At 30.8% G+C, this 25769-nt stretch overlaps 1 protein-coding gene across 1 annotated transcript; it reads left to right on the top strand.

Annotated features, from left to right (window-relative positions):
* Positions 1 to 1362: 1362 nt before the first annotated feature.
* On the top strand, positions 1363 to 25414 carry LOC143068893 (serine/threonine-protein phosphatase 2A 56 kDa regulatory subunit epsilon isoform-like). Its single transcript, XM_076243246.1, has 12 exons — positions 1363 to 1822; positions 4609 to 4805; positions 6761 to 6862; positions 12054 to 12146; positions 12832 to 12962; positions 14682 to 14741; positions 15370 to 15478; positions 16622 to 16675; positions 19764 to 19814; positions 20118 to 20237; positions 20750 to 20979; positions 22759 to 25414. Exons 1-12 carry the CDS (start codon positions 1678 to 1680, stop codon positions 22844 to 22846), a joined length of 1380 nt encoding a protein of 459 aa, XP_076099361.1. The 5' UTR covers positions 1363 to 1677; the 3' UTR covers positions 22847 to 25414.
* The last annotated feature ends 355 nt before the right edge of the window (positions 25415 to 25769 follow it).

Here is a 25769-nt window from a genome sequence, read left to right as displayed (position 1 = left end):
AGGGAGTAGTTATTTCACAACAGCAATCAAAAACGAAGAAATTTGTCTATCCTGTTATATGTCTATCCTGTTACTATGGTTGCTATGGTTACAGTAGCAGGATAGACAATTGTAGACAAAAACGTCGTTAAAAATTTTATCTGAACATATAGGTGCAAAACGAATGAAATATTTCGTTGTTTGAACTTATCTTAAGGTTATAACGTCTTAATCTTCCCAATTAAGCATTTGCAGGTGCAATACTGATATCGGTAACAGGATAGACAAAAAGGTAACAGGATAGACAAAAAGGTAACAGGATAGACTTTTATATAGTGATATATCATAAACGTACGTTCCTGTTACCAATGAAATAAAGAGAAAAGTAAACTAACTTATGAGGAATTTACTTGATGTTTGGTTTATTTGAAAGGGTGAAAAAATGCCGAACAAGATAACTTGCTATCTTAAACTTGCGTTACTGGTGGTAATTTTTACAACCTTTGAAAACAAATTTTTAGAGGCATTTTTCAGTACAACCTGGAAAATTGGCAAATAATCTATTATTTTACAGAATGAATATATATAGAAGTTTATTCTCTTGAAACCCATCTAATTGGCTACGTAAAACAAGCTTAACATTTGATCTAAACCTTTTCTTAATTACCCAAAATTTCTTTTGAAAATGGTAACAGGAGAGACAAAATATTGTTCCACAGATCAAAAAATGTTTCAAGATATTCTTGTATGACACCATTAAGATTGCATCTTTTCATATGTTGTTCTTCAAATACTGTTTGTTTTGATTTGATTATGTAGAGGGTTGTTTGAATGAGTAACTCAGTTTTATTAAATTTTTCAATTTCAAAATTCGACATTTTTTGAAAATGACCCATATATGAATAAATGAATGAATCTTGAAAATATTATTTCAATTCTACTATATGATCTACTATGATCTAAGACTACTTTACTAACACTGTGACTGATAATCTGAAAGTGTTACTGATATATAAATATATACTCATCAGTATAACTGGGACTATTATATTCATTCATTTATTCATGTCCTTAGGATTTGCCACTGGACGTTAAGCAACCAAAAAATCAATCAATCAATCATGTCCTTAGGTGAACGACTTATAGCTGGATACTAGTAGTAGCTAGGATCTATCAGTCTGTCACTTCACATAAAAAAAAAACATTAATGAAAGTTGTTACATATCCCAACCGCATATGATAAGAATTATAAATTTAATTAACAACAATTTTAATTGGCAAACACAATTAAAGACATCTACTGCACCAGAACCAAAGTGGCAAAATCACTCTTTCAAATTTTCCCACTCAGCAGGTTATTCTCGTAATGTCTCATTTTAAGTATCACATGACGAGAGTTGAATAAACCTGCACAACTGAACTAGCAACCTATTTATTACCCGATATTTTATGTGTTTTCATTAACCTTTTGTTTATTAATGGATGGATTTTTCTTTGTTTATGTTTATACCGGCATATTTAATTATTGAAGACTTCAAGAAACTCATAGGAAGTGTGTGATATTTATATTGTGTGTAACCACGGATTTTGGCAAGAAATGCATTCGAAAGAAGCCATGATGTTCTGACAAAATTATTCTGTATTCCATTTCCGTTTGTGTTTAGAAAACTATTTTGTGTATATTGAGGCCAAAGAACCATGTCTTCAAGAGCTGTGGTAGATCGTATCGATCCATTTACAAGTAAAGCCTCAATAAAGTCGAAAAAGCAAAAACGTTCACAAGGTTCATCTCATTACCGAACAAAAAATGCACCAGAATTGCAGGCTTTGCCGCATTTAAAAGGTAAGGAGCACGTCGAAACTACTGATTTTCAATGTCCGGAAGATAAATAAGTTACAACTGTATAAAAGAATTACATTCAAATTCCAGTTTATGATGATAAATGAAGATATTATAGTGTTTACGAAATTTGACCTTTTTTGGTCAAATGTGCTCAATGATATGCAGAACATCTTTGGCAGTTTATTTGTTTCTGTTTGTATCATTAAAGAAGTAAACCATATAATCTTCATGTTAAATATGCCAGTGAGATATTTTATTAGACCCATCAAATTTGCATGCAATTTACATCTGTCAAGTTACATTGATATTGGATTATCTCCCATGTTATTCCAAAGATGAGGTGTGTCAGATGAGATGGAAATGTTATGTTGTTTATTTTTGTTTTCTTTTATATTAAAAACCAACTTTTCGTAAAGAAAAGGTGCCAAAAATGTATTCTAACATAAATCCAAACTTAATCTCATTGCATATATATTATAAATATTCATCCCTAATTTGAAATTTTTATAATATAGTAATACATTGTGTACATTGTGTACTTCTGACATGTTTAATTTTTGTATGCATGTGTTTGATTTTAAGGGAGAAATGTTTCTCAATTAACTAGTCTAGAATATTTTCTTTCTATTTGACATGTTTGGTTCAATATAGATTTGATCATTGATGTTTTTTTTCGATTTTGTAAGAAAAAATTAGTAATTAGAATGACACATTCCATGAACACATCTTGCTTGGGAGGGTACCAAAACATTGTTTGCTCTTGTATTTTGTTATTTAGGCTTTTGCTTCAATGTTTTATGGCACTTAAGTTGTCAGTCAACTAAAATTTGGTCTAGTTAGGACAAGATTTAATGTTTTGGTGCATAAGCCATTTAAAAAAATGTGTGTGTCCTGCCTCCAGCCATAAACAAATCATCTGTGTGTTTTTTGTACATGTTGTATCAACAAAATCCAGAAAAATAATGTTTTCTGTGAGTTTATTTTTTATCATCAGCTTTAAGAATGATTAATCAAGACAGATTTTCATGAGTTCAGGACTTATAGATAAAGGAAGATGTGGTATGAGTGCCAATGAGACAACTCTAGATCTCCATCCAAGTAACAATTTATGAAAGTATTTTACCATTATAGATATCAAGCTACGGCCTTCAACACAGAGCTTTGGTTCACACCAAACAGCAAGCTATATATTGAAGGGCCCAAAAAATTACTAGTGTAAAACCATTCAACACATGTTCAAGCGGGGAAACCAATGGTCTAATCTATATAAAAAAAAGGAGAAACACTTATTACAGTGATATTGTTTGCCTTAAATTACTGGAGAATAAAGGCTTTTTCCCCTGGAGAAAATTCCCAATTTGAAAAAAAAAATGGCTTAAAATTATTCCCAAAAAGATAACTTTTTTCCCAAACAGTGCAGTCTTGTGCATGAATACAAACTGAAAAACACTCATTTCATAATTTTTCATGCCTAAAATGACTATATGTGTAGATTTGAGGGTCTATTAATGAATCTTCACTGACAATAAGGGGTCTTATTTCAAATGAGGGTTTACCTGTTGAAAGGAGGTCTGCAAATTGAAGTTCCAGTCATATTCATGGTTTATTATAAATTTCCCAATTTAATAAAAATGACGCATATTTTCCCAATAAAAAAGTGTAGAGGTAGTTTTGAAAAAAGCCAACAATATCACTGTAAATTATGAACCACACAAACAGATGACAACCATTGCTTTAGCAAGAACATTGCATCATTATACACACTTTGCTGTACATAAAATGGTGGAACTTTTGATCTTTAAACAGAATTCTCAAGACTCCAGCAAGTCATGAGTTTTCATGTTTTTCTCATTTGTGAGTTCAAAGATTTATAAACTAAATCTTTACAGCAGAGTCCAGTCATTATTTCATTGCAAACTAAATTGGGTGTTGATATTTTTCTCTACATTCTCTTGACTCTCACTTTTTAAAATATGCCAAGTAGGGACTCTTGAAAGTCCATAATGATATTTTTCCTATTAAGTATGGTTTGTTGTTTAGAAGTTTACCTTAAAAATAGACAAAAGTCACATTTCGCTGAATTTTATTTGCTTTGATCTTTGAAATAAACAGGAGAATAGGACTTGAACAGTTGTACATTTGTATGTGCACTCTCATGACTTTGGTTCAATTATCATTGTTAACATGTTAATGAGAAAGAAAAAAAAATACATACATGTATGTAAAGAACTCTAAAAATTATTTTTGTTTAAAACTCCATGAAATAAAAAATCCTATCTATATTTATCAGTTTCTCTTAGAGGAGGATAATATTGCAATTGCAGCAGAGCTACATGTTAGTAAAAGTGGTGGTCCAAAAGTTGTGACTACCAAAATTTCCAATGGACCACCACTATTTTGGTAATTTGCAAAAGAAATTAATGATTGTTTTAATCTTTTTTAAAGAACATAGTTATTAAGACTGTCAGAGGTGTAGAACCTCATGAAATTCAGACGTTAGCTGATCCCTGATTTATATGCATGCAGCCTTCACGCTTACATTTTGCAACTTTAATTATGAGTCCACAAGCCAGATGCTCAATTTTTTGGAAATTTTAGGTGGATTCTACGTACACATTTTGGCTTGTAGAGCAGAATTTTATAAGCTAATGCCATAAGACTTGTGGTTAAGTGTGAAGACTGTTGCATGGCTAATGACCATGATGACACTATTATTTTTTTGTAGCTAAACTTATTTCATGGCTTTTGAATGATTTATTTTTATATTTCTACATTTAATTTTTTAGATACACCTCATGGAGAGCAGTCAGATTTATTTATCAAAAAACTTCAACAGTGTTGTGTCGTGTTCGATTTTATGGACCCAGTATCAGACTTAAAGAGTAAAGAGGTCAAAAGAGCATGTCTTAATGAGTTAGTAGACTATATAACAGCCACAAGAGGAGTATTGACGGAGCCATGCTATCCCGAGATTGTTCGAATGGTAAATTGAGTGACATGCTATAGCTATATTTCAAAAAAAATATATGTAAAATTGAGGAAGGAAATGGGGAATGTGTCAAAGCGACATGCATGTTTTTAAAATCTATATGTTCAAATGGACAGCTTCTTATATGTAATTAGAAAAAAACAAAAATGGCATACAATAAGGGGATGTAACAAATGCTGGTTGAAAATGCACTACTTTCAGAAAGATTTTTTTTTTCTCACATACACCAATGGCATACAGTTTTGTGTACATTTGTAAAGTTGTCAATTCAGAAGAGTATACATATTTGTCTATATTTATACTCCTGTCTGCACTGCTGTCACTTATTTAAAAAAAAAATAAAAAAATATAGCCTATAAATTCCAAACAACAACAATACACCATTACACAACATATATTATAGGCATATATGTAACATTGGATTATACCCAACAAAATTTTCAAACAACAATAATGCAATTATAATACACAACATGTTCCCAAAAAAGAATTATTTAAATATGATAAGACATTATGACTATAGCTTATAGGATAATTAATAACATTTCAAAGAAGGAGTGCACATTTTTGTACAAATACTTTTAAAAAGTAATGAACAAAATTTCAGAATGAGCAACATGAATGTTACAAAAATTCTCTTTAGTAAATAGAGTATTAAGCAAATGTTAAACTATTTTACCTGGCAACTCTTGGCTCTCACAGCAGATGAATAATCTTAGTTACATGTAGGTCTGTATGGAAGTTACAAAGACTGCTGAAAAAAACTCAATTCTGTGACATACAGAACCTCCAAAAAAATAGTAAAAATTAAAAACTTTTCACCAATTATATTTGTCATTTAATTCATAATTACAATTGACAGTTTACCATGATTTAGATTTTGAAAACAGAAGATACAAATTAATCCATCGCAGTTGCATGTGATTTACCTTGACAAGTTGAGCTAGTAGTAAAACGAATTACTTTAATTCTGACCAATTTCATGTTTAATCAATAGTCTGATAGTAGTATCGAAATAGGATTATTTGGGTTTTTGTAAAATCAATGCTAATAGCAACCTGTTGTTTGCATATGAATTCAGTCAAGCATTTAATTGTTTGTCTTAATTTGTAAACAAATCTTTTTATATATAAATAGAATTAACAATTTACATGTATACATTAATGACATTTAAATGCCCAAGGAATTTAAGAAGAAAAAACAACATACATTAGTACATGTATTTGAAAAAATGTATGTTGATATTTATGACATAATTTGCAAACGAAGATCGATATTGTGGACTTCACTTTTCTTATACTCATGATACTGTTCAAGAGTTATATATGTACTAAGTCCTTGATATATTGAGAAAAGGCACTTTATGTTGTATCGGTGCAATAACTTTTAAACCCTTCTACCAGTGGTTTTCATATTACAAAATGTTGTTATTGAGGACAACATGGAGGTCAAGTTCAATATTGACTATTTTCATTTTTACTGTTTAAGAGTTGCTCTATTGAAAAATTACACTATGTCGTTTCCAAACAATTGTTTATACCACTTGACCAATGCTTTTAAAATTTTAATATGTTGTTACTGATGAAATATGGAACTCAAGATAAATATTGATGATTTAGACTTTTGCTGTCAATGAGTTTTGGTTCTTGATAGATTGAAAAATTCAATTTTATGTTGTTTCTATGCAATAACATAGGAACTGTTCAACCAACACTCGTAAAATTTGAGTATGCTATTACTGATGACAAAATGGTGGTCAAAATTGAAATTGATGATTTACATTTTTGCCATTCAGGAGTTATGTTTCTTCATAGATTGGAAAAATGCCATAGAATGTGACATGTAAAGAAGCTTGAAAGGGCCTTTCAAAATTCAGAAAAACACTTTGCTGCCTATTTGACATTTCATCTTTGTTATGATATAAATCTTTTTTTAATGTTAATTTTCAGATTGCATGTAACATATTCAGAACGTTACCACCCAATGATAATCCGGATTTCGATCCAGAAGAAGATGATCCGACATTAGAAGCCTCTTGGCCACACCTACAGGTATGACTTTAGTCTTGTTTTAAAATTATCTTTTAGACAAGAAATTATTAGTGCAGGTAATTAGATGATCTGCAGCCTCACTTTGCATGTTGGGTCTATTATTGACTTGCATACAACAGACAGGCGTGAGGATCATAAGATACATGTAGCTTGATCAACAATGATTGATACATCTGACACATGCAATATTTTCCCTATCAAAATTTGTTATTTTATAATGCACAGAGTTTATAATTTCATTTCGATCTCTTCATATGATTATAACCAGGATTTTAGACTTGTGTTTCTGCATCTGTGAAATACTTAAGTTTACAAATAAGAACATTTTTAAAACATCTGATACTTGTGTAGTAACAGATCCACATTGACATTGTTTGATTTTCTATTAATGCAATTGTCTGAAAAACAGATGCATGGTCTTGTTTACATTGTCAACTTGAAAACAAAACTTGAAGAAAGATGATATTAAATCTAATATCTGTTTACAGGACCTCAAAACTGTTTCATATACAATTTCCTCAAAGTTGAAATGAGAATTAGATTTCAGAAATGTGTTAAAAATAAGTTGTAGAAATGCAATTATTTGAAATTAATTAATTTGGGAAATATGACCTGATGTTTAATTAGTTCTGATTGTGAATGAGTCTTTGTACCAGACCATAAGAAATGGCAATAACGCTAGGATTCGTTACTATTCAAAGAGGCTACCAGTAATATTTTCAAATGATCTAGGGACTTATTCACTAAAGTGCAATCATTAGCCAGGACAAGAGACAATATTTCAGTAGCAGATCTATTTTAACCTTTTATATGATAATGTAGTCTTATTTTTGGGATACGATTGCTTTCAAGCAATCTGTAGACTTATGGGATTGGCTCAGGGTGTCATGCCCTCACGTCAACCGTTTTATTCTAAACACTAAGGAACATCTCAGATTCTTATGATTGTCTTGGTTTAAAAGGTAAAAACAAACAAATGGATTGAACTTAAACAACTTTCCTATAATGTTCTTTTCATAATATTCATGTTTGATATTTCCCTTGACTTATATGCATATTTTTAACAACACGGAAAATCAGAATTAAGCAGTATTTATATTTAGTGTTTTTGTCGAGCCTTCGACTTTAGTCGAAAAAGCGAGACTAAGCGATCCTACATTCCGTCGTCGTCGTCGTCGGCGGCGGCGTCCACAAATATTCACTCTGTGGTTAAAGTTTTTGAAATTTTAATAACTTTCTTAAACTATACTGAATTTCTACCAAACTTGGACAGAAGCTTGTTTATGATCATAAGAAAGTATCCAGAAGTAAATTTTGTAAAAATAAAATTCCATTTTTTCCGTATTTTACTTATAAATGGACTTAGTTTTTCTGCGAGGAAACATTACATTCACTCTGTGGTTAAAGTTTTTTAAATTTTAATAACTTTCATAAACTATCCTTGATTTGTACCAAACTTGGACAGAAGCTTGTTTATGATCATAAGATAGTATCCAGAAGAAAATTTTGTAAAAATAAATTTCCACTTTTCCGTATTTTACTTATAAATGGACTTAGTTTTTCTGCGAGGAAACATTACATTCACTCTGTGGTTAAAGTTTTTAAAATTTTAATAACTTTCATAAACTATCCTTGATTTGTACCAAACTTGGACAGAAGCTTGTTTATGATCATAAGATAGTATCAAGAAGAAAATTTTGTAAAAATAAATTTCCACTTTTCCGTATTTTACTTATAACATGTATAAATGGACTTAGTTTTTTTGCCAGAAACAAAACATTCACTCTGTGGTTTAAGTTTTTAAAATTTTTATAATGTTCTTAGACTATCCAGGATTTCTACCAAACTTAACCCTTTCGCCGATGAGTCCCGGTTTACCGGGATTCACGCTTCAGACTGCTGACGATGAGTCCCGTTTTACCGGGATCGGAATACATCTTTTTTATTTCCCGCTCAAAACAGTGCAAACATGAGTTATCTTTCTTTGATGGATACCCGGATGAAAGTGTAAACATGGCGGTTTCGTTTGTTGAAAACCGTGTCAAAATCAGAGGAAATTTACGGAATTTACGAGAATTTGAAATGAGGGAACATTTTTGGGGAAAGAATATGGAAAAATTAAGCCAAACTAGTATACGTTTTTGACATAAAATGTCGTTTTATGTACAAAACACTTGGAATGGACATCGTTCAGTGTGAGGAATTTGTACAGCCTCACAAATTTTTTCAAAATTTTGCCGTTTTGGGTTAAAAAATTACGATTTGGGGTCAAAGAGCAGAATTTTGAGAATTTCACTTCAATAATGCCGAAAAATTAAAAATTAGAATATTTTATGAGGAAAAAATTATCAAAACATAAAAAAAACTGTGAACATGGCGTTAGTGAATGAAATAAATACACAAATAACTACAAACAAATTTTTCATTGACATTTATTATGAAGATCTCCCACTTGAGTAAAAGTAGCCAGGGAAGCCATCGTCTCAGAGTAGCTTCTGTCTGGGCAGCAATCAGTGAAAGGGTTAAACAAAAGCTTGTTTCTGATCATAAGATATTATTCAGAAGTAAATTTTGTAAAAAAAAAAATCACTGTTTCCGTATTTTACTTATAAAAGGACTTAGTTTTTCTTCCAGTTAACATTACATACAGTCTGCAGTTAAAGTTTATAAATCATTTATTAGATTCATAAACTATCCTGGATTTTTTTACCAAACTTGGAAGCTTCTTTCAATCCAAAGACAGTATCGAGAGGGAAATTTTTATTGATGTTTTTCCTCATTTTTGTTGAGTGTGCGATTAACAGCAAAAGTAGGCGAGACACTGGGTTCCGTGGAACCCTTACGAATTTTTATAAATTTAGAAACACGTCAGAGGGAATTCCCCAGTTGGGATAAAAATGCGAGAGTTCGCTGAATTCCGATAAATTTATTTCTGTCATATAAGAAGTGAAGTGGAGTTTTTCTTGTATGTCACTGTTATGAAACTGATATTTGATAATGTACTTCCATAAAGAAATAGAGAACCATCTAGGTCGTTTAATTAATGTACGTTCTTGCTTCAGGGTTTGTTTATGTAATTATGCGCATGCGTATAGTTTTCTTGACTTCAAGGGGTATTAGATTGAATGGTTGCTCTGGATTCCCCACTCAGTTGATTAATTTATAACTCATGGGATCCTTTCTATGTATGTCTGCTAATGAGGGTTATTGTTGTTGCATAATTTTAAATCATATGCATCATTTAAATTAAAATAAATGAAGTCAAAATCGTAAAAGTAACTACAACACCCCTTCAGGCGAAATGAAGTCTTCCATATTATCGTTTCGAGTTGTCTCCCTTCCGGAAGTAACTTCCGTGAATTCTAATCAAAACAACATGTTCAGAAAAATAAACTTGTTCTGTCGATAACGTCGTATTATATTAAAAACGATCGCAATTTAAACCGATGAATGTGTACGGAAAGAAGTCATGATCACTGACCCAAAGGAAATTAAATATTTAAAGAGTTAGGAATGGGGTTCCTCCTAGAATTAACGTAGGAAAATAGGTGATACATGTAAGATACGAAGTTAAATACCTTCTCTCGCTTTGAGTCTCAATGACTGCTGAGGAAAGTAAACTAAGAATTGATAGTACAAAACTAAAACACAATAGGCCTAAGTATAAATTTGTTCACATACTTTTATCCGGGATTGGCTATTTTGTAACTATTTAGATTACGTATTATATATGTGGGGCATCAGTCATTTAAAACACAGAGATATTTAAAAAAAGGATATTTGATACATAGAAAAAATACACTTTTTATACTTTGAGGACTGAACGAATCAGGTGAGTGTGTGAGTTCGTATGTTTTATTTTGTTATATTGTATTATGTTTGGGGAAGGTTAACTTTCTGGTAATAAAGACCCGTCACAGCCTGGCTGGGGAATTGGATAGGTAAATGCTCACATTAATCTGTACCGATACAGGCTCCACATGCTTCCTTTATACGCCATAACTCATGGTGGTGATCCTTATAAAGGATGCTTATACGGAGACAAGACAACAAGAAGAAGTTGAATTAGTTTTGAAAATAATATTATCCAGCTACATGTATACATGTGTCAATGAAAACAATGGCAATCGTATCCCTCAGAGCAATCTGCTCTTTGATTAAAAGAAAGTTTCTGCCTTTATTTGTGTAGTGTGACAACATTTTTAGGTCATTGATTATATTATTAGTTATCTGAGTAGCATGGGTTCCTAGGCTAACTTTTCATTAGTAAGCTAGGATATATACCATTCTTTTATTTCTGACTGATTTATTATCTTGGTTTAGATCCTTGTTTTAATATGTCTTTTTTCATTCCTATTTTATTCTTATTTTATTCTTATCTCAAAATAGTTGAAGAAGAATTTTTGTTTATATATGATATTGACAGAATAATAGTTATGATGAAAATAACTCTAAAAATGTCCAATGGTATTTCATCAATCAAATTATAAATACTGTCAGTATGGTAATTTATAACTGACTGTAAATCTTTGACAATAAACAAATCATTTTTGATGATCTAATAAATTGCTGCATAGATGAAGAAAAAGATAATACTAGTTTTAAATAAAGTGTTTGTTAGATTTGGTTCTGAATGCAATGATATACTGTATGTCATTCCATTAGTCAGATGTATTTACTTCCAAGGTAATGTAGATCAGATGAAATTATTTGGGACAATTTTAAATTAAAAAAGTGTCAGATACATTTGAACAATTACTTTGTGTAATCATTGAGGGGTTATATTTAGTCTATGGTAATATAAAAATTGAGAAATTTTGTATGATTGTTAATTAGACAATTAGCATGATTAGCCACTGATAAATGTTTTTTTTTATTTGTGGTAACATCAATAAGTTGTAAACCATCACTGAAATATACAAATCATGTGCAGGAGCAGTGGCTTCAACATAATCATAAGATAATTCTGAGTAACTGCTAAATATATATATATATATATATATATATATATATAAATGAATTTTAAGTAGTCAACATTGCACTTTTACACAGACATCATCAGTTGCAGGTCAGAAACAGGATTCTGGAGAACCTTTTGCATTTTATTTTTTTTTAAAGAAAAACATTGCCTTTCCTGCTCATCTGAACTATGTCTATGATTTTTACAAGCTTTCAATATTTATCTTTGCAGATTGTTTATGAATTTTTCCTGCGGTTTTTAGAATCTCCTGATTTCCAACCGAGTCTTGCTAAGAAATATATAGATCAAAAATTTGTTTTACAGGTAAGTGTGGCAAGAATGGTATACTATGTTCTTTCTCTTCTACAGTATTTATTTACCCTTGATAACAAATTACAAAATAACATACATGACAGTTAAAAAACAAACATTTATACATGCCAGCTTATTAAGTTAGACCAGGAAAGGAATAACTACTTAATTGACTCTTAATTGCAGGGAACAAGTACTTTAATTGGATGGAATCATACAAGTACATGTAGTCAATTGTATTTTGGGAATATAAACATTAATAAATGCTGCTTTTTATGCATTCATATTTGGTTAGTGATGGGTAATATTAAAATCAGCATCCTACAACTACAATTATATATTACATCATACAAGAGACAGATCATCAGTTACAGCCAATTGCATTTAGTGTGTAGGTTAAGGTAATACTTTGGTTAGCTTGCTTGCTACCTGAACCGTAAAGTCATTATTAGGTAAGATATATTACCCTCTGTTGAAGTAGTCTTGTCCTACAGACAGAAAGATTAGTTATCTGTCAGACTAGTCTACTCTTAAAGGAAGGTAGTTTACCTAACCTAATAATGACATCATGGTTCAGCTAGCAAGCAAGCTAACCAAAGATATAACTTTAACTACACACTCAATGCAGTCAGCTGTAAAATGGACCAGTGTTTTTTTTTTTATATCTAATAAATTAATAACTCCATTTTAATTTCAGTTGTTGGAGCTATTTGATAGTGAAGATCCTAGAGAGAGAGATTTCCTCAAAACTGTATTGCATAGAATTTACGGGAAATTTCTTGGACTAAGAGCTTTTATAAGAAAACAAATTAATAACATATTTCTCAGGTAATTTTGACCTTTTTAGATATTGTCACGTTTTGAAAGTCAAACTTATTTAATACCTACAATATACACAATCTGAAATGTAAAAAGTATATATAAAACAAGACACCAGTAGGAAAAATTGTGGGAAATGTTAAGGGTATAAACACATGAAACAGCACCTGCTTAATGGCATGCTAAAAACCTAAGAACAGCTGACTGATTAGCACAATCATAGAAGGGGAAGCACCAATTTGAGGGTCATGACATTTTGATTGTTTGAAGATATTAAAAAACTGGTGTAAAAATAAGGAAATATTAATATAATTCCAAAGGCTAAGTTTGTTTATTATTATAATGAAAAAGTTGTTGTTTTCTATTTAGATGTGTTAATAAAGAAGTATTTATGATTAAATGTTGATATTTGAATTAAAATTCATTCTTAACCATCATTATCTATGTAAATTTGGTTATGCATTTCTATTTGTGTTTGAAGACTGTACTTTGGTCTATAATGGTTTTTTGTCGAGGCTTCGACTTAAGTCTAAAAAGCCAGAAATAGCGAACCTACATTCCATCAGCGGTGGCAGCGTCCACAAATATTCACTCTGGTTAAAGTTTTTAAAATTTTAATAACTTTCTTTTAACTATGCTGGATTTGTATCAAACTTGGACAGAAGCTTGTTAATGATCATAAGATAGTATCCAGAAGTTAATTTTGTATGCCCCACCTACGATAGTAGAGGTGCATTATGTTTTCTGATCTGTTCGTCCTTCTGTCCGTTCGTTCCACTTCAGGTTAAAGTTTTTGGTCAAGGTAGTTTTTGATGAAATTGAAATCCAATCAACTTGAAACTTAGTATACATGTTCCCTAGGATATGATCTTTCTAATTTGAATGCCAAATTAGAGTTTTTACCCCAATTTCACAGTCCACTAAACACAGAAATTATAGTGCGAGTGGGGCATCTGTGTACTTTGGACACATTCTTGTCTAAAAATAAATTTACCTTTTTCCGTAGTTAACTTATAAATGGACAGAATGTAGGATCGCTTTGTCTCGTTTTTTCAACTAACGTCGAAGGCTCGACAAAAAACAAGGTCAGATGAATTTTAACTACGGCTATTTCATTTTGATATTATACTGTGTCATATTAATTGATCTCTGACACATTTTTTTGGGAAGATGATGATTTGCAATATGATGAGTCAATGTAAACATTATCAGAACCAAAGGATATTCTCCTCTCCATTTTACATGCATATAATCATGATTATAATACACACTCCATCAAATTGTTATGCTCCTATAAACATATGGGGAAATGGCTCATAAATTGGTTTTTCTATTAATCGGGAACACACAATTTCTGGATTGATAAATATTGCTTTGAATAAAGTCATAAATAAGAGGTTTTAGTGATTTTGCAGTCAATTAATTCTTTAATGGTAATTGCTGTTATTTCAAAGACAAAGACATTTTGGTTTAGGCATGGATATTAGTTTATAGTTGCAAGCATTAAAAAAAAATAATAAAAATTCTGAAAAATAAGACAGTTTTTAGGTGGTAGCTAAAACATTCTTTGTGACCTCCTCAGTTAGGTTAGTTTTTCCCACCACACAGTTATTTTGTACAACAAAGTTAAAATGCTGGGTTAATCATTAGCGCTAAAAATAGATGATAAGATATACGTTTGTTGACATTGAATATTAAGTTTCTCATTAAAAGTTGCTTTTCTTCCAGGTTTATATATGAAACAGAGCAATTTAATGGAGTTGGAGAGTTACTAGAAATTTTAGGCAGGTCAGTAAATGCTAGATTTAGTATTTCTATTTTAATATGACATGAAATTATGTTTCAGAGAATCATCAAGTATCAAAACAGTTTTCTATAAATACTGAATTTTGAGAAACAATTTTCCTACCCATTTGAATGTTTACCTTTTTCTAAGTAGACATGTGTTTATTTTTCTTTATTGAAAATGACTATTAATTACCTAGACAACCCTGCAATATAATTTAGCAACATTATAATGTCAATACATGACTTACAATATGTTTGAAATAGTGAAAATTGTTTTACAGAAGATTGATTACAGTGTGTAGAGGTAAAGGTAATACCTTTATTTAGCTTGCTTGTTAGCTGAACCGTGTAGTCACTATTCATGTTATTAAGTAAGGTAAACTACCCTCCTTTAAGAGTAGACTAGTCTGACAGACAACCAATCTATCTGTTAAACTAGATTACTCCCTAAGAAGGATAGTATACCTAACCTGATAAAGGTTCAGCTAACAAGCAAGCTAACCAAAGAATTTACCTTCACCTACACACTCAATGCATTCTGCTGTAATGCAACTTAAAGTCAGAACTATATATGTACTATGCTTAGGTAGGAGAAATTTCTTGTCATATTTGTATTGTATATTTTCAGCATTATAAATGGATTCGCTCTGCCACTGAAGACTGAACACAAGCAGTTTCTACTGAAAGTTTTAATACCATTACATAAAATTAAAACTCTAAACATGTATCATGCTCAGGTATGTGGGATAGATAAGTGAAAATAATATTGTAGATTTGAAAAAATTGTGGGCATGACACATGAATCTATTCTTAGCAACTACTACAACAGAACCATCTCTTATTCTTTCACTTTCAGAAATTATTACGAAAAAGGTGACAGGGTTGTTATCGCAATAATTAAAGCTTGCATTTTGAATGAAGCAGGATTTTTACAGTCTCATAAAAATAATGTCATTTTGATCTAAAATGACTATAATGAAATAACTCCTTAATTTTTCATGCCCATTTATGGGCATTATGTTTTCTAGTCTGTGCGTCTGTCTGTTTGTCCGTTTGTTTTTTGTCTGTCTGTCTATCCAGCTTCAGGTTAAAGTTTTTGGTCAAGGTAGTTTTTGATGAAGTTGAAGTTCAAATAACTTGAAACTTAGTATACATGTTCCCTATGATATGATCTTTCTAATTTCAATGCCAAATTATAGTTATTACCCCATTTTCATGGTCATAGAAGATGATAGTGTGGATGGGGCATCCGAGTACTGGGGACACATTCTTGTTATTATGCATTTTGATAAGGCTTTAATGTTTCTTACCTAAGAGTTCAGCTCAGTACAGTGCTAGTGGCTGTCAGGAACTTGGGAAAAATATGAATTTTAGAACTGTCCTGAACACACACACCTGTGTGACACATGAAGAATAGTAATCAAAGAAATGTTCCTGTGTAGGAATCTTGACCAAGGGAATATATGACAATTAAATTAACTTCAGAATACTAACACTTCTCATTTTAGTGATGAAATTATAAAAGCATTTATTTTTGACCTGCGAAACATTGTGTGCACAACTTGATAATGACATAATAGCACCGTTATACATGTATTTAGAAAACATTGTAATTGGTGATAAGAACGCTTAATAGTTTGGTTATTTCTGGGTAGTTGTTTGCATTTATTGTAGAAAATTTCATATGCTTATAATTAATGTAAGTATGAGGCATTTTGAATTAATAAAAAAAAAACCTGATTGTGTGCATCACTGGGAAAGTTTTTTTCAATAAGATCTTACCAAATTTCTGAAATTTTTATTACAGGCATGCAAAGTATATAGCATTTACCATTAGTTCTTACCTGAAGAAACATCTTTATTTTCTTTTATAATTTCAGCTTGCTTATTGTGTTGTGCAGTTTCTAGAAAAAGATGCTACTTTAACTGAGGAGGTTTGTCTTTTATTATGAAGTAAATTAGGATAATGTATTGCTATAAGTGCAAATTGGAAAATCAAATAATTTAAATTAGTTTTGTAAATAGTTTTACAGTTTCTAGTTCAGTATGGTATCAAGATGAAAGAGAACACTTGTGTGACCCAGTTAATAGTTCTTGAAATTTTCTTTCAAAAATGCATTACTTACCTGTCCAGCAAGAAATAAAAAATTGTTTAATTTTAACCATATCTTGAAATAAAGGTTTGATGTTTAAGGTTTCAACTGTACTTGATAATTAATCATCAGAAGGACTATGAACATTAACAACAACAACGACAATACTTTATTTGAAGAGGGTTACACAGTTAGCTATATAACTAATCTTCCCTGAGGCCCTCATCATGAAAAGAAACAAAATGCAAACATATACATTGCATACATTAGTATAAAAAGTCAAGTATGATAATAACGTTCAATACAACTTGATAAAACATTTTTATACGACCGCAAAATTTGAAAAATTTTTCGTCGTATATTGCTATCACGTTGGCGTCGTCGTCTGCGTCGTCGTCGTCGTCGTCCGAATACTTTTAGTTTTCGCACTCTAACTTTAGTAAAAGTGAATGGAAATCTATGAAATTTTAACACAAGGTTTATGACCACAAAAGGAAGGTTGGTATTGATTTTGGGAGTTTTGGTCCCAACATTTTAGGAATTAGGGGCCAAAAAGGGCCCAAATAAGCATTTTCTTGGTTTTCGCACTATAACTTTAGTTTAAGTTAATAGAAATCTATGAAATTTTGACACAAGGTTTATGACCACAAAAGAACGGTTGGGATTGATTTTGGGAGTTTTGGTTTCAACAGTTTAGGAATTAGGGGCCAAAAAAGGGCCCAAATAAGCATTATTCTTGGTTTTCGCACAATAACTTTAGTTTAAGTAAATAGAAATCAATGAAATTTAAACACAATGTTAATGACTACAAAATGAAGGTTGGTATTGATTTTGGGAGTTTAGGTCCCAACAGTTTAGGAATTAGGGGCCAAAAAGGGACCCAAATAAGCATTTTTCTTGGTTTTCGCACCATAACGTTAGTATAAGTAAATAGAAATCTATGAAATTTAAACACAAGGTTTATGACCATAAAAGGAAGGTTGGTATTGATTTTGGGAGTTTTGGTCCCAACAGAATAAGGGGCCCAAAGGGTCCAAAATTAAACTTTGTTTGATTTCATCAAAATTGAATAATTGGGGTTCTTTGATATGCCGAATCTAACTGTCATGACTGTGTATGTAGATTCTTAACTTTTGGTCCCGTTTTCAAATTGGTCTACATTAAGGTCCAAAGGGTCCAAAATTAAACTTAGTTTGATTTTGACAAAAAATGAATCAGTTAGGTTCTTTGATATGCTGAATCTAAGAATGTACTTAGATTCTTGATTATTGGCCCAGTTTTCAAGTTGGTCCAAATCGGGGTCCAAAATTAAACTTTGTTTGATTTCATCAAAAATTGAATAAATGGGGTTCTTTGATATACCAAATCTAACTGTGTATGTAGATTCTTCATTTTTGGTCCTGTTTTCAAATTGGTCTACACTAAAGTCCAAAGGGTCCAAAATTAAACTTAGTCTGATTTTAACAAAAATTGAAATCTTGGGGTTCTTTGATATGCTGAATCCAAAAATGTACTTAGATTTTTTTATTATGGGCCCAGTTTTCAAGTTGGTCCAAATCAGGATCTAAAATTATTATATTAAGTATTGTGCAATAGCCAGTCTTTTCAATTGCACAGTATTGCGCAATGGCAAGAAATATCTAATTGCACAATATTGTGAAATAGCAAATTTTTTTTTAATTAGAGTTATCTTTCTTTGTCCAGAATAGTAAGCAAGAAATATCTAATTGCAAAATATTGTGCAATAGCAAGATTTTTTTTTATAGGAGTTATCTTTCTTTGTCCAGAATCAACTTAAATCTTTGTTATATACAATATACAATGTATATTCACTTTTTACTACCAACTGATAAATTAAAATAATCTTTACCATTCAGTGATAACAAGCAGTTTTTTTACATCTTAATATTTTATGATGTATTTAAATGAGTAGTTATTGTTGCAAACTCCATTAGAAATTTTAATTGAGATTAGTTTTGGAATAAGGGAAAGGGGGGTGTGATTAAAAAAATTGGGTTCAATTTTTCTCATTTGAAATTTCATAAATAAAAAAGAAAATTTCTTCAAACATTTTTTTGAGAGGATTAATATTCAACAGCATAGTGAATTGCTCTAAGAGAAAACAAAAATTTTAAGTTCATTAGAACACATTCATTCTGTGTCAGAAACCTATGCTGTGTCAACTATTTAATCACAATCCAAATTTAGAGCTGAATCCAGCTTGAATGTTGTGTCCATACTTGCCCCAACCGTTCAGGGTTCAACCTCTGCAGTCGTATAAAGCTACGCCCTGCGGAGCATCTGGTTGTAAAATGTGATGAACAAATAAACATGATGACATAATCAGTTTTTAATATTATTTATACAGATAAGTTGATTTCAATAAATGATCTGTTATTTTGTATTTGAAAGAATTAAAATTTGTAATATTTCTTAACAGTATTAGCAAATTATTCCACAAGAATGGTCCAGAATACATAAAAGATTTTTTGAACAATTCTATTTTTGGTTTAGGGAGTATGAGATTTCCTTGAACAGCTTTTCTCAAGGGTATGGATTTCTGTCTGAAACATAAAGACACTTGTTAGTAAGATATGATGGGACATCATTTTTAATGCACTTAAATGTCATCACAAACTTGTGATATTTATTCTCTGTTCAACTGTCATCCAGTTAAAGTGTTTGAATCAAGGCTCAGAAGGAGTGAAAGGGTCTGTTTCTAGTATTAATCAACCAGGGCTATAATCTGGAAATTAACTTTTATTCTCAGCTCATTAAGGCTATGAAGATTTGATAGTAGTTCTATACACATTTTAAAGCTAAGCTGAGGAGAAAGACTGTTTTAGATATATACATAAGGAGGTAACTATTTAGATATAAACATAAGGAGGTTGCAATCTTTATATACATTTATTTGATTTTATTTTAGGTTATTAAAGGATTGTTGAAGTTCTGGCCAAAGACATGTAGTCAGAAAGAAGTAAGTTTAAAAGAAAAGAAAAAGATAAATAAGGCTTTAAAAATTATTTCTTATTAGAAGTACTCTGAGCTATAGAATACACTATTTTAGTACCAGTTGTGGCTTTTGTTTGAATTAATATGACTGTTTCACCGAGTTAAAGAGTACCTATTAAAGGCATTCAATTTCTTGTTAATCTTGATTGTGTATTGAATTTAATCTATATCTTGTTTATATTTTAAAGCAACCAATTTAATTGAATTGTATCCTATTGTTAAATTTATATGCTGTCATCTGACATTAAAATTATATTTAATATAACAGGTGATGTTCCTAAGTGAAATAGAGGAAATTTTAGATGTTATTGAGCCTACTCAGTTTCAAAAGGTTATGGAGCAACTGTTCAGACAGATAGCTAGATGTGTATCAAGTCCTCACTTTCAGGTAAATTATTTTCTGGAGATCAATGTGTTTGAATTTCCAATTGTAGTTATAGAAATAGGGGTTTGACATTGACAGGACCGAATTGATGATTCTTCAAATTTTTCTTATGAATGTATTACAAAATTAACAAAAATCAACAGGACAGAGTATAATTTTTTAGAGCTATTTCATAGTCCAAAAGAGTTCAAAGCTTATTGATAAAAAAGTTTTAATTTACTGGTTTAATTTATGATTTTTTTTTTATTAAAAAGTATTATGACATGTATATAAACATATACAATGGGTGCTCAAAGAATTACATGAATTCATAAAAAAGATAATTTTACAGTATAAAGAAAAAGAAACATCTATTAAACAATATTTTGTACACTTATTTACTTGTTCAGGACCTCACAGAATGATCAAAATTAAGTTTTTGAGCACAATTTAAAAATGAATACTAGCTCATCCCCTTTTACATATTAGAAGCAATGATTTCCATTTACTAAACATGGTATGATTTTCTGTTTCAGGTTGCAGAAAGAGCATTGTATTATTGGAATAATGATTACATCATGACCCTGATAGAAGAAAACTCCAATGTAGTGCTTCCAATTATGTTCCCGGCATTATACAAAATTTCCAAAGAGCATTGGAACCAAACCATTGTAGCACTTGTCTATAATGTTCTCAAAACCTTTATGGAAATGAATAGTAAATTATTTGATGAGTTAACATCGAATTATAAATCTGAACGACAAAAGTAAGTCTATGAAAAAGTTAAAAATCAAAATACTGGATCAGGAAAAAAGTAGAAAGCTAGATTTAAAAAACCCAACAACATTGAAGTACCACTATTAATTTCTCATAAATTAACAAGTTCTAGGTGAGGTTGTGTTTAATGCACGAAAAGCATTATAATATTATTTATGACAGAACTAAATTTGTTTATTATTTTAGCAGATAGCTGATTTAACATTCTTCAGAAAATAATGTGTTAGATAATAACATGGTTAGATTTACATAACCTTCTTTTATTAACTCCATTTTTGTCGAGCCTGCAACTTTTGTTGCAGAAAGCTCGACATAGGGATAGTGATCCGGCGGCGGCGGTGTTAGCTCACTTCTTAAAAGCTTTATATTTTGGAAGGTGGAAGACCTGGATGCTTCATACTTTGTATATAGATGCTTCATGTTACGAAGTTTCCGTCAGTTACATGTCCAATGTCCTTGACCTCTTTTTCATGGTTCAGTGACCACTTGAAAAAAAAGTTCAAATTTTTTGTAATGTTGAATTCTCTCTTATTATAAGTAATAGGATAACTATATTTGATATGTGCGTACCTTTCAAGGTCCTCATGTCTGTCAGACAGTTTTCACTTGACCTCGACCTCATTTCATGGATCAGTGAACAAGGTTAAGTTTTGGTGGTCAAGTCCATATCTCAGATACTATAAGCAATAGGGCTAGTATATTCGGTGTATGGAAGGACTGTAAGGTGTACATGTCCAACTGGCAGGTGTCATCTGACCTTGACCTCATTTTCATGGTTCAGTGGTTATAGTTAAATTTTTGTGTTTTGGTCTGTTTTTCTCATACTAAATGCAATAGGTCTACTATATTTGTTGTATGGAATGATTGTAAGGTGTACATGTCTAGCGGGCAGATGTCATGTGACCTTGACCTCATTTTCATGGTTCAGTGGTCAAAGTTAAGTTTTTGAGTTTTGGTCTTTTTATCTAATACTATATGCCATAGGTCAACTATATTTGGTTTATGGAAATATTTTATGATCTTTATGTCAGTCGCGCAGGTTTTATTTGACCGTGACCTCATTTTCATGGTTCATTGCACAGTGTTAAGTTTTTGTGTTTTGGTCTATTTTTCTTAAACTATAAGTAATGGGTCAACTGTATATGTTGTATAGACGCATTGTTAGCTGTACATGTCTGCCTGGCATGGTTCATCTGACCTTGACCTCATTTTCAAGGTTCATTGGTCTTTGTTTAGTTATCTTGGTTAATGTTAAGTTTATGTGACAGTTGTAATAAAGCTTAGCTTTATACTTAGGATTATCAACATGATATCAATGATTAGTATAGAAGGCGAGACATTTCAGTGTGTGCACTCTTGTTTGAACTACATGTAGTAACCTCTGTGAGGCAAAGTTTAAGTGATTTCTTTTTATTAGGCATTATATCTTTGAGACATTAAAACAGTAAATGTGGATTTTGATACAATACAATAGCTTTGCACTGAGAATATAGTGATGGATATACACAAATTTTCAATTTAAGACAAAAAAGTGTTAAAACATAATGATTTTGGTAAATCTTCACATATCGGGCAAATATGATGTTTCCAGAATGTTGGGCAAGACATTTCTCTGATGTAACTTTGTTTATTAGTTTTACAAGGTCATTAGTTAATACCTTAAGTGTTTAACCTATATTGCTACATAAATAACCACTATTTCTTTGAGTACAGTTTTAGATAGTACAGTATAATACTGTATTAATCTTAAACACCTATACTTTTCCAGAGAAAAGAAGAAAGAAAAAGATAGAGAGGAATTATGGAAGAAATTAGAGAAAATAGAAGTTAATAGTAAAGGAAAGAAGAAGTCTTAAAACCACATCAATTTAGGAGCTGTGTTATGAATTTTGGCAATCCAGACATCTGTGATGCAACCATTTTGCTAAATATATCATTGACTTGTTGAGAGAGTGAAGAATGAACGTTGTCAGCCTTTCCCTGGCTACATTATACCAATCAACAGCCAGTAGAGACAGGGCTAACCCTTTATAAACAAAAATATGTAATAAGTCCAGATGATTCTAGTGTTACCAGATTACATCAGATTATCGTTCCTCTCTGTATTTAAATAAAAACTAAAAGTGTAGTACAGATTTGAAAGGAATTACAAAAACTTCTTTAGATATGACAATATAAATGATGCACTCTTCTGTTTTATCTGAAATTGTATATTTGTTGTATTAATTTGGGAAGGTTTTGTTGAAAAATTAAGTGAAATGTTTTTTTTGCCGTTAACTTATTTTCCCTCTGCATTAATGATATGGGATTTATCGGTTATACTTTATAGGACAATATTTGTAATCTTGTAGTTAATCATTTCATATTGGTCCATTTAAAATATAACGGTGTATTAGGTTATAGTGATGTTAAAGCCATAAAAAGATATTGCTAGATGTTTCTTTATTTGGGTTTGTAAACAAATTTAAAAAAATATTTCAGGTGTAGAAATGATCAATTTTGACTTTGAAAATAAATATATTTAATTTAAATGGTATAAATATTAAAAAAATGTGGACAGATGTTGGAAATGTAAAGGGGGTAGGTGATTGTCTAGCAATATTTTATTATAGCCATAAGTTTTTTTTACTACATAGCACCATAACATTACATGGTGCTAATTGTTCATGTGTAGATATTAATAAATAATCTGGTGGCAATTCAATGTTAAATATCCCCTTCCAAGTAGAATGAAATTAGAACAAAAACTTAGGGCTCTGCTGGTCAGGGTCCTCTCATAATCAGGATCCTTTTTATTTCTCCCAATGTATCAGCAATAGAGTGCTTGTTTATTTATAGTTTCTTAATAGTGCTTTAAAATGCAGAGACATGTCTTTGTACAGATTCAAAACTATGAACAAAAATATAAATATTTAGGTTAGATGTTTATATATAGTCATGTAATGTTCTGGCTGCGGTAAGGGATCACTTCTTGAATACTGTTAATGTATTGGATCATTTGTAAACACAGGACATAAAAACTTAATAAGTCTCTTAAAACATTTGTGAAAAAGTTGATATATACAAGGTATTAAATGTGTGATATTGCTTTATTACAATGAATTGTGGGTAACTTCCATGCTTTTGAAAACAAATCATCTAAAACGATATACCTCCAATCTCTCATCAGATATTTCTTTTGTCAGTAGGTTTATAAAGTGCAATACTCCTGTGTTATACCCCATTGTTCTTGTGTGTTTATTTCTGTGGAGGAGTTGCTGTTCTTTGTGTTAACTTTCATATTCTCAATCTTTAAAGAAGAAAAAAAGATCCTTTTTCAGCTTTTCTAGGGAAAACTTGAATCATAAATATGAAAATTGTCCTCGATATTTTTATTGTAACTTTCTGATATACTGCCAAACTTGTATAGCTGGAAAATTGTTTTAACAAGAAGTTATGCTTGTGATTGTAAATATGGTTTGTTTTACTTGTTGTGAAGGGTTTATATATTTGTTCTTCAATGATTAAATGTTATTCATTATTATGAAATAGTCATCTTTGTATAATTTCTTGAATTCATTTTCCCTGGGCTTGCAACTTTTATTGATTTTTCGTATGATTTTATTTCTGACAAACAGGGTAAGCAAGATCTCTTTAATTTCATATTTGAAGTAGGTAGAAAGCCAGTTTCTCTAAAATGGAGAAAAGGAGGATTTTTTTTGTTATTTTTTAGTTTTGATAAAAAAAAAAGTTACCCATAATTCATGTGTAGTTATGACGTGTGGCGCCAAGCAAAATGGAGTGTAACGGATGTGGATGCTTTATTTAGGCGTTGTCTCTGTACATGCTTTGTTATTTATTGTGATAAGGGAAAGCCCCCTTGTTCTGTAGATACCTGATTGTATGATAGACGTGGCCTGTTATATAAAGTGTATGTTTTATGCAATAAAATTATTCATGTACATATAGAATGTGAATATTTTACATAGTGTACATAAACACATGACCTCGTCGTGTATATAATATCTGTAGGAGATTTGGAGAATCAACGAGAAATTCATTATTCTACAGGTCTTCTACAGTATATAGTAATTAGAATATTAGTAGACAGATATTGAAAATGATATTTAGATGCTCTTTGTCTCATAATTTTCTGTAACAATTGTTTAAGTGTTTGATGTTTCAGATAACATTCTAGTGTTTTTTGGAGAATCATTATATAAAAAAAAAAACTGTTTGAAAAAATACTAAAAATACGTCTTTCATTAGTAAAATTCACAAGAGATCATTTTCAGCATCTAGAAATTCTACAATGTTCATCAAAATGGCATTCCCAATTAAGAGATGGATAGATTTTGGCTTTTTTATTAGAATAGTTAGCATGTGCTGTAAAATCCCTATCAGATGTCCATTATTTTGTAACAATTAAAAAAAAATTGCTGCCATTTTATCGTTTATTTTATTCCAAATTATGTTCAATTAAAGTTCATTTATCATTACTTTGCAATAACTTTCAGAGAACCTGTGACTTGTAAAATAGAGGAAATTAATGTTCAAGATCAGAATAACTTTGGGATTCTGATGCTTTTGTCTAGCTGCAACGTATTATACATGTTATAGGAAACCTAGATAGGACGATCTTTGACAACATTTAGCTTTAGTCTGTTTAAGTGAATATTTGTGATTTCATGGCCTTTTATAGCTTGCTATGTAGAATGGGATATGCTCATTGTTGAAGGCTTTGCAGTGACCTGTAGTTGCTAACCTTTTTACTTCATTTGGTCTCTTTTACCGAGTTGT

This window comes from Mytilus galloprovincialis, chromosome 3 (assembly GCF_965363235.1).
Source record: "Mytilus galloprovincialis chromosome 3, xbMytGall1.hap1.1, whole genome shotgun sequence".
In the NCBI taxonomy this organism is placed as follows: domain Eukaryota; kingdom Metazoa; phylum Mollusca; class Bivalvia; order Mytilida; family Mytilidae; genus Mytilus; species Mytilus galloprovincialis.
This window is presented reverse-complemented; position numbering and strand designations above follow the sequence as displayed.

Bases quoted from the DNA above. Each gene is read 5' to 3' on its own strand.
- LOC143068893 (XM_076243246.1), top strand. From the start codon at position 1,678: ATGTCTTCAAGAGCTGTGGTAGATCGTATCGATCCATTTACAAGTAAA. The intron at 19,815-20,117 runs GTAAGTTTAAAA...TTAATATAACAG, and splicing joins AGACATGTAGTCAGAAAGAA to GTGATGTTCCTAAGTGAAAT. The intron at 20,238-20,749 runs GTAAATTATTTT...TTTCTGTTTCAG, and splicing joins TATCAAGTCCTCACTTTCAG to GTTGCAGAAAGAGCATTGTA.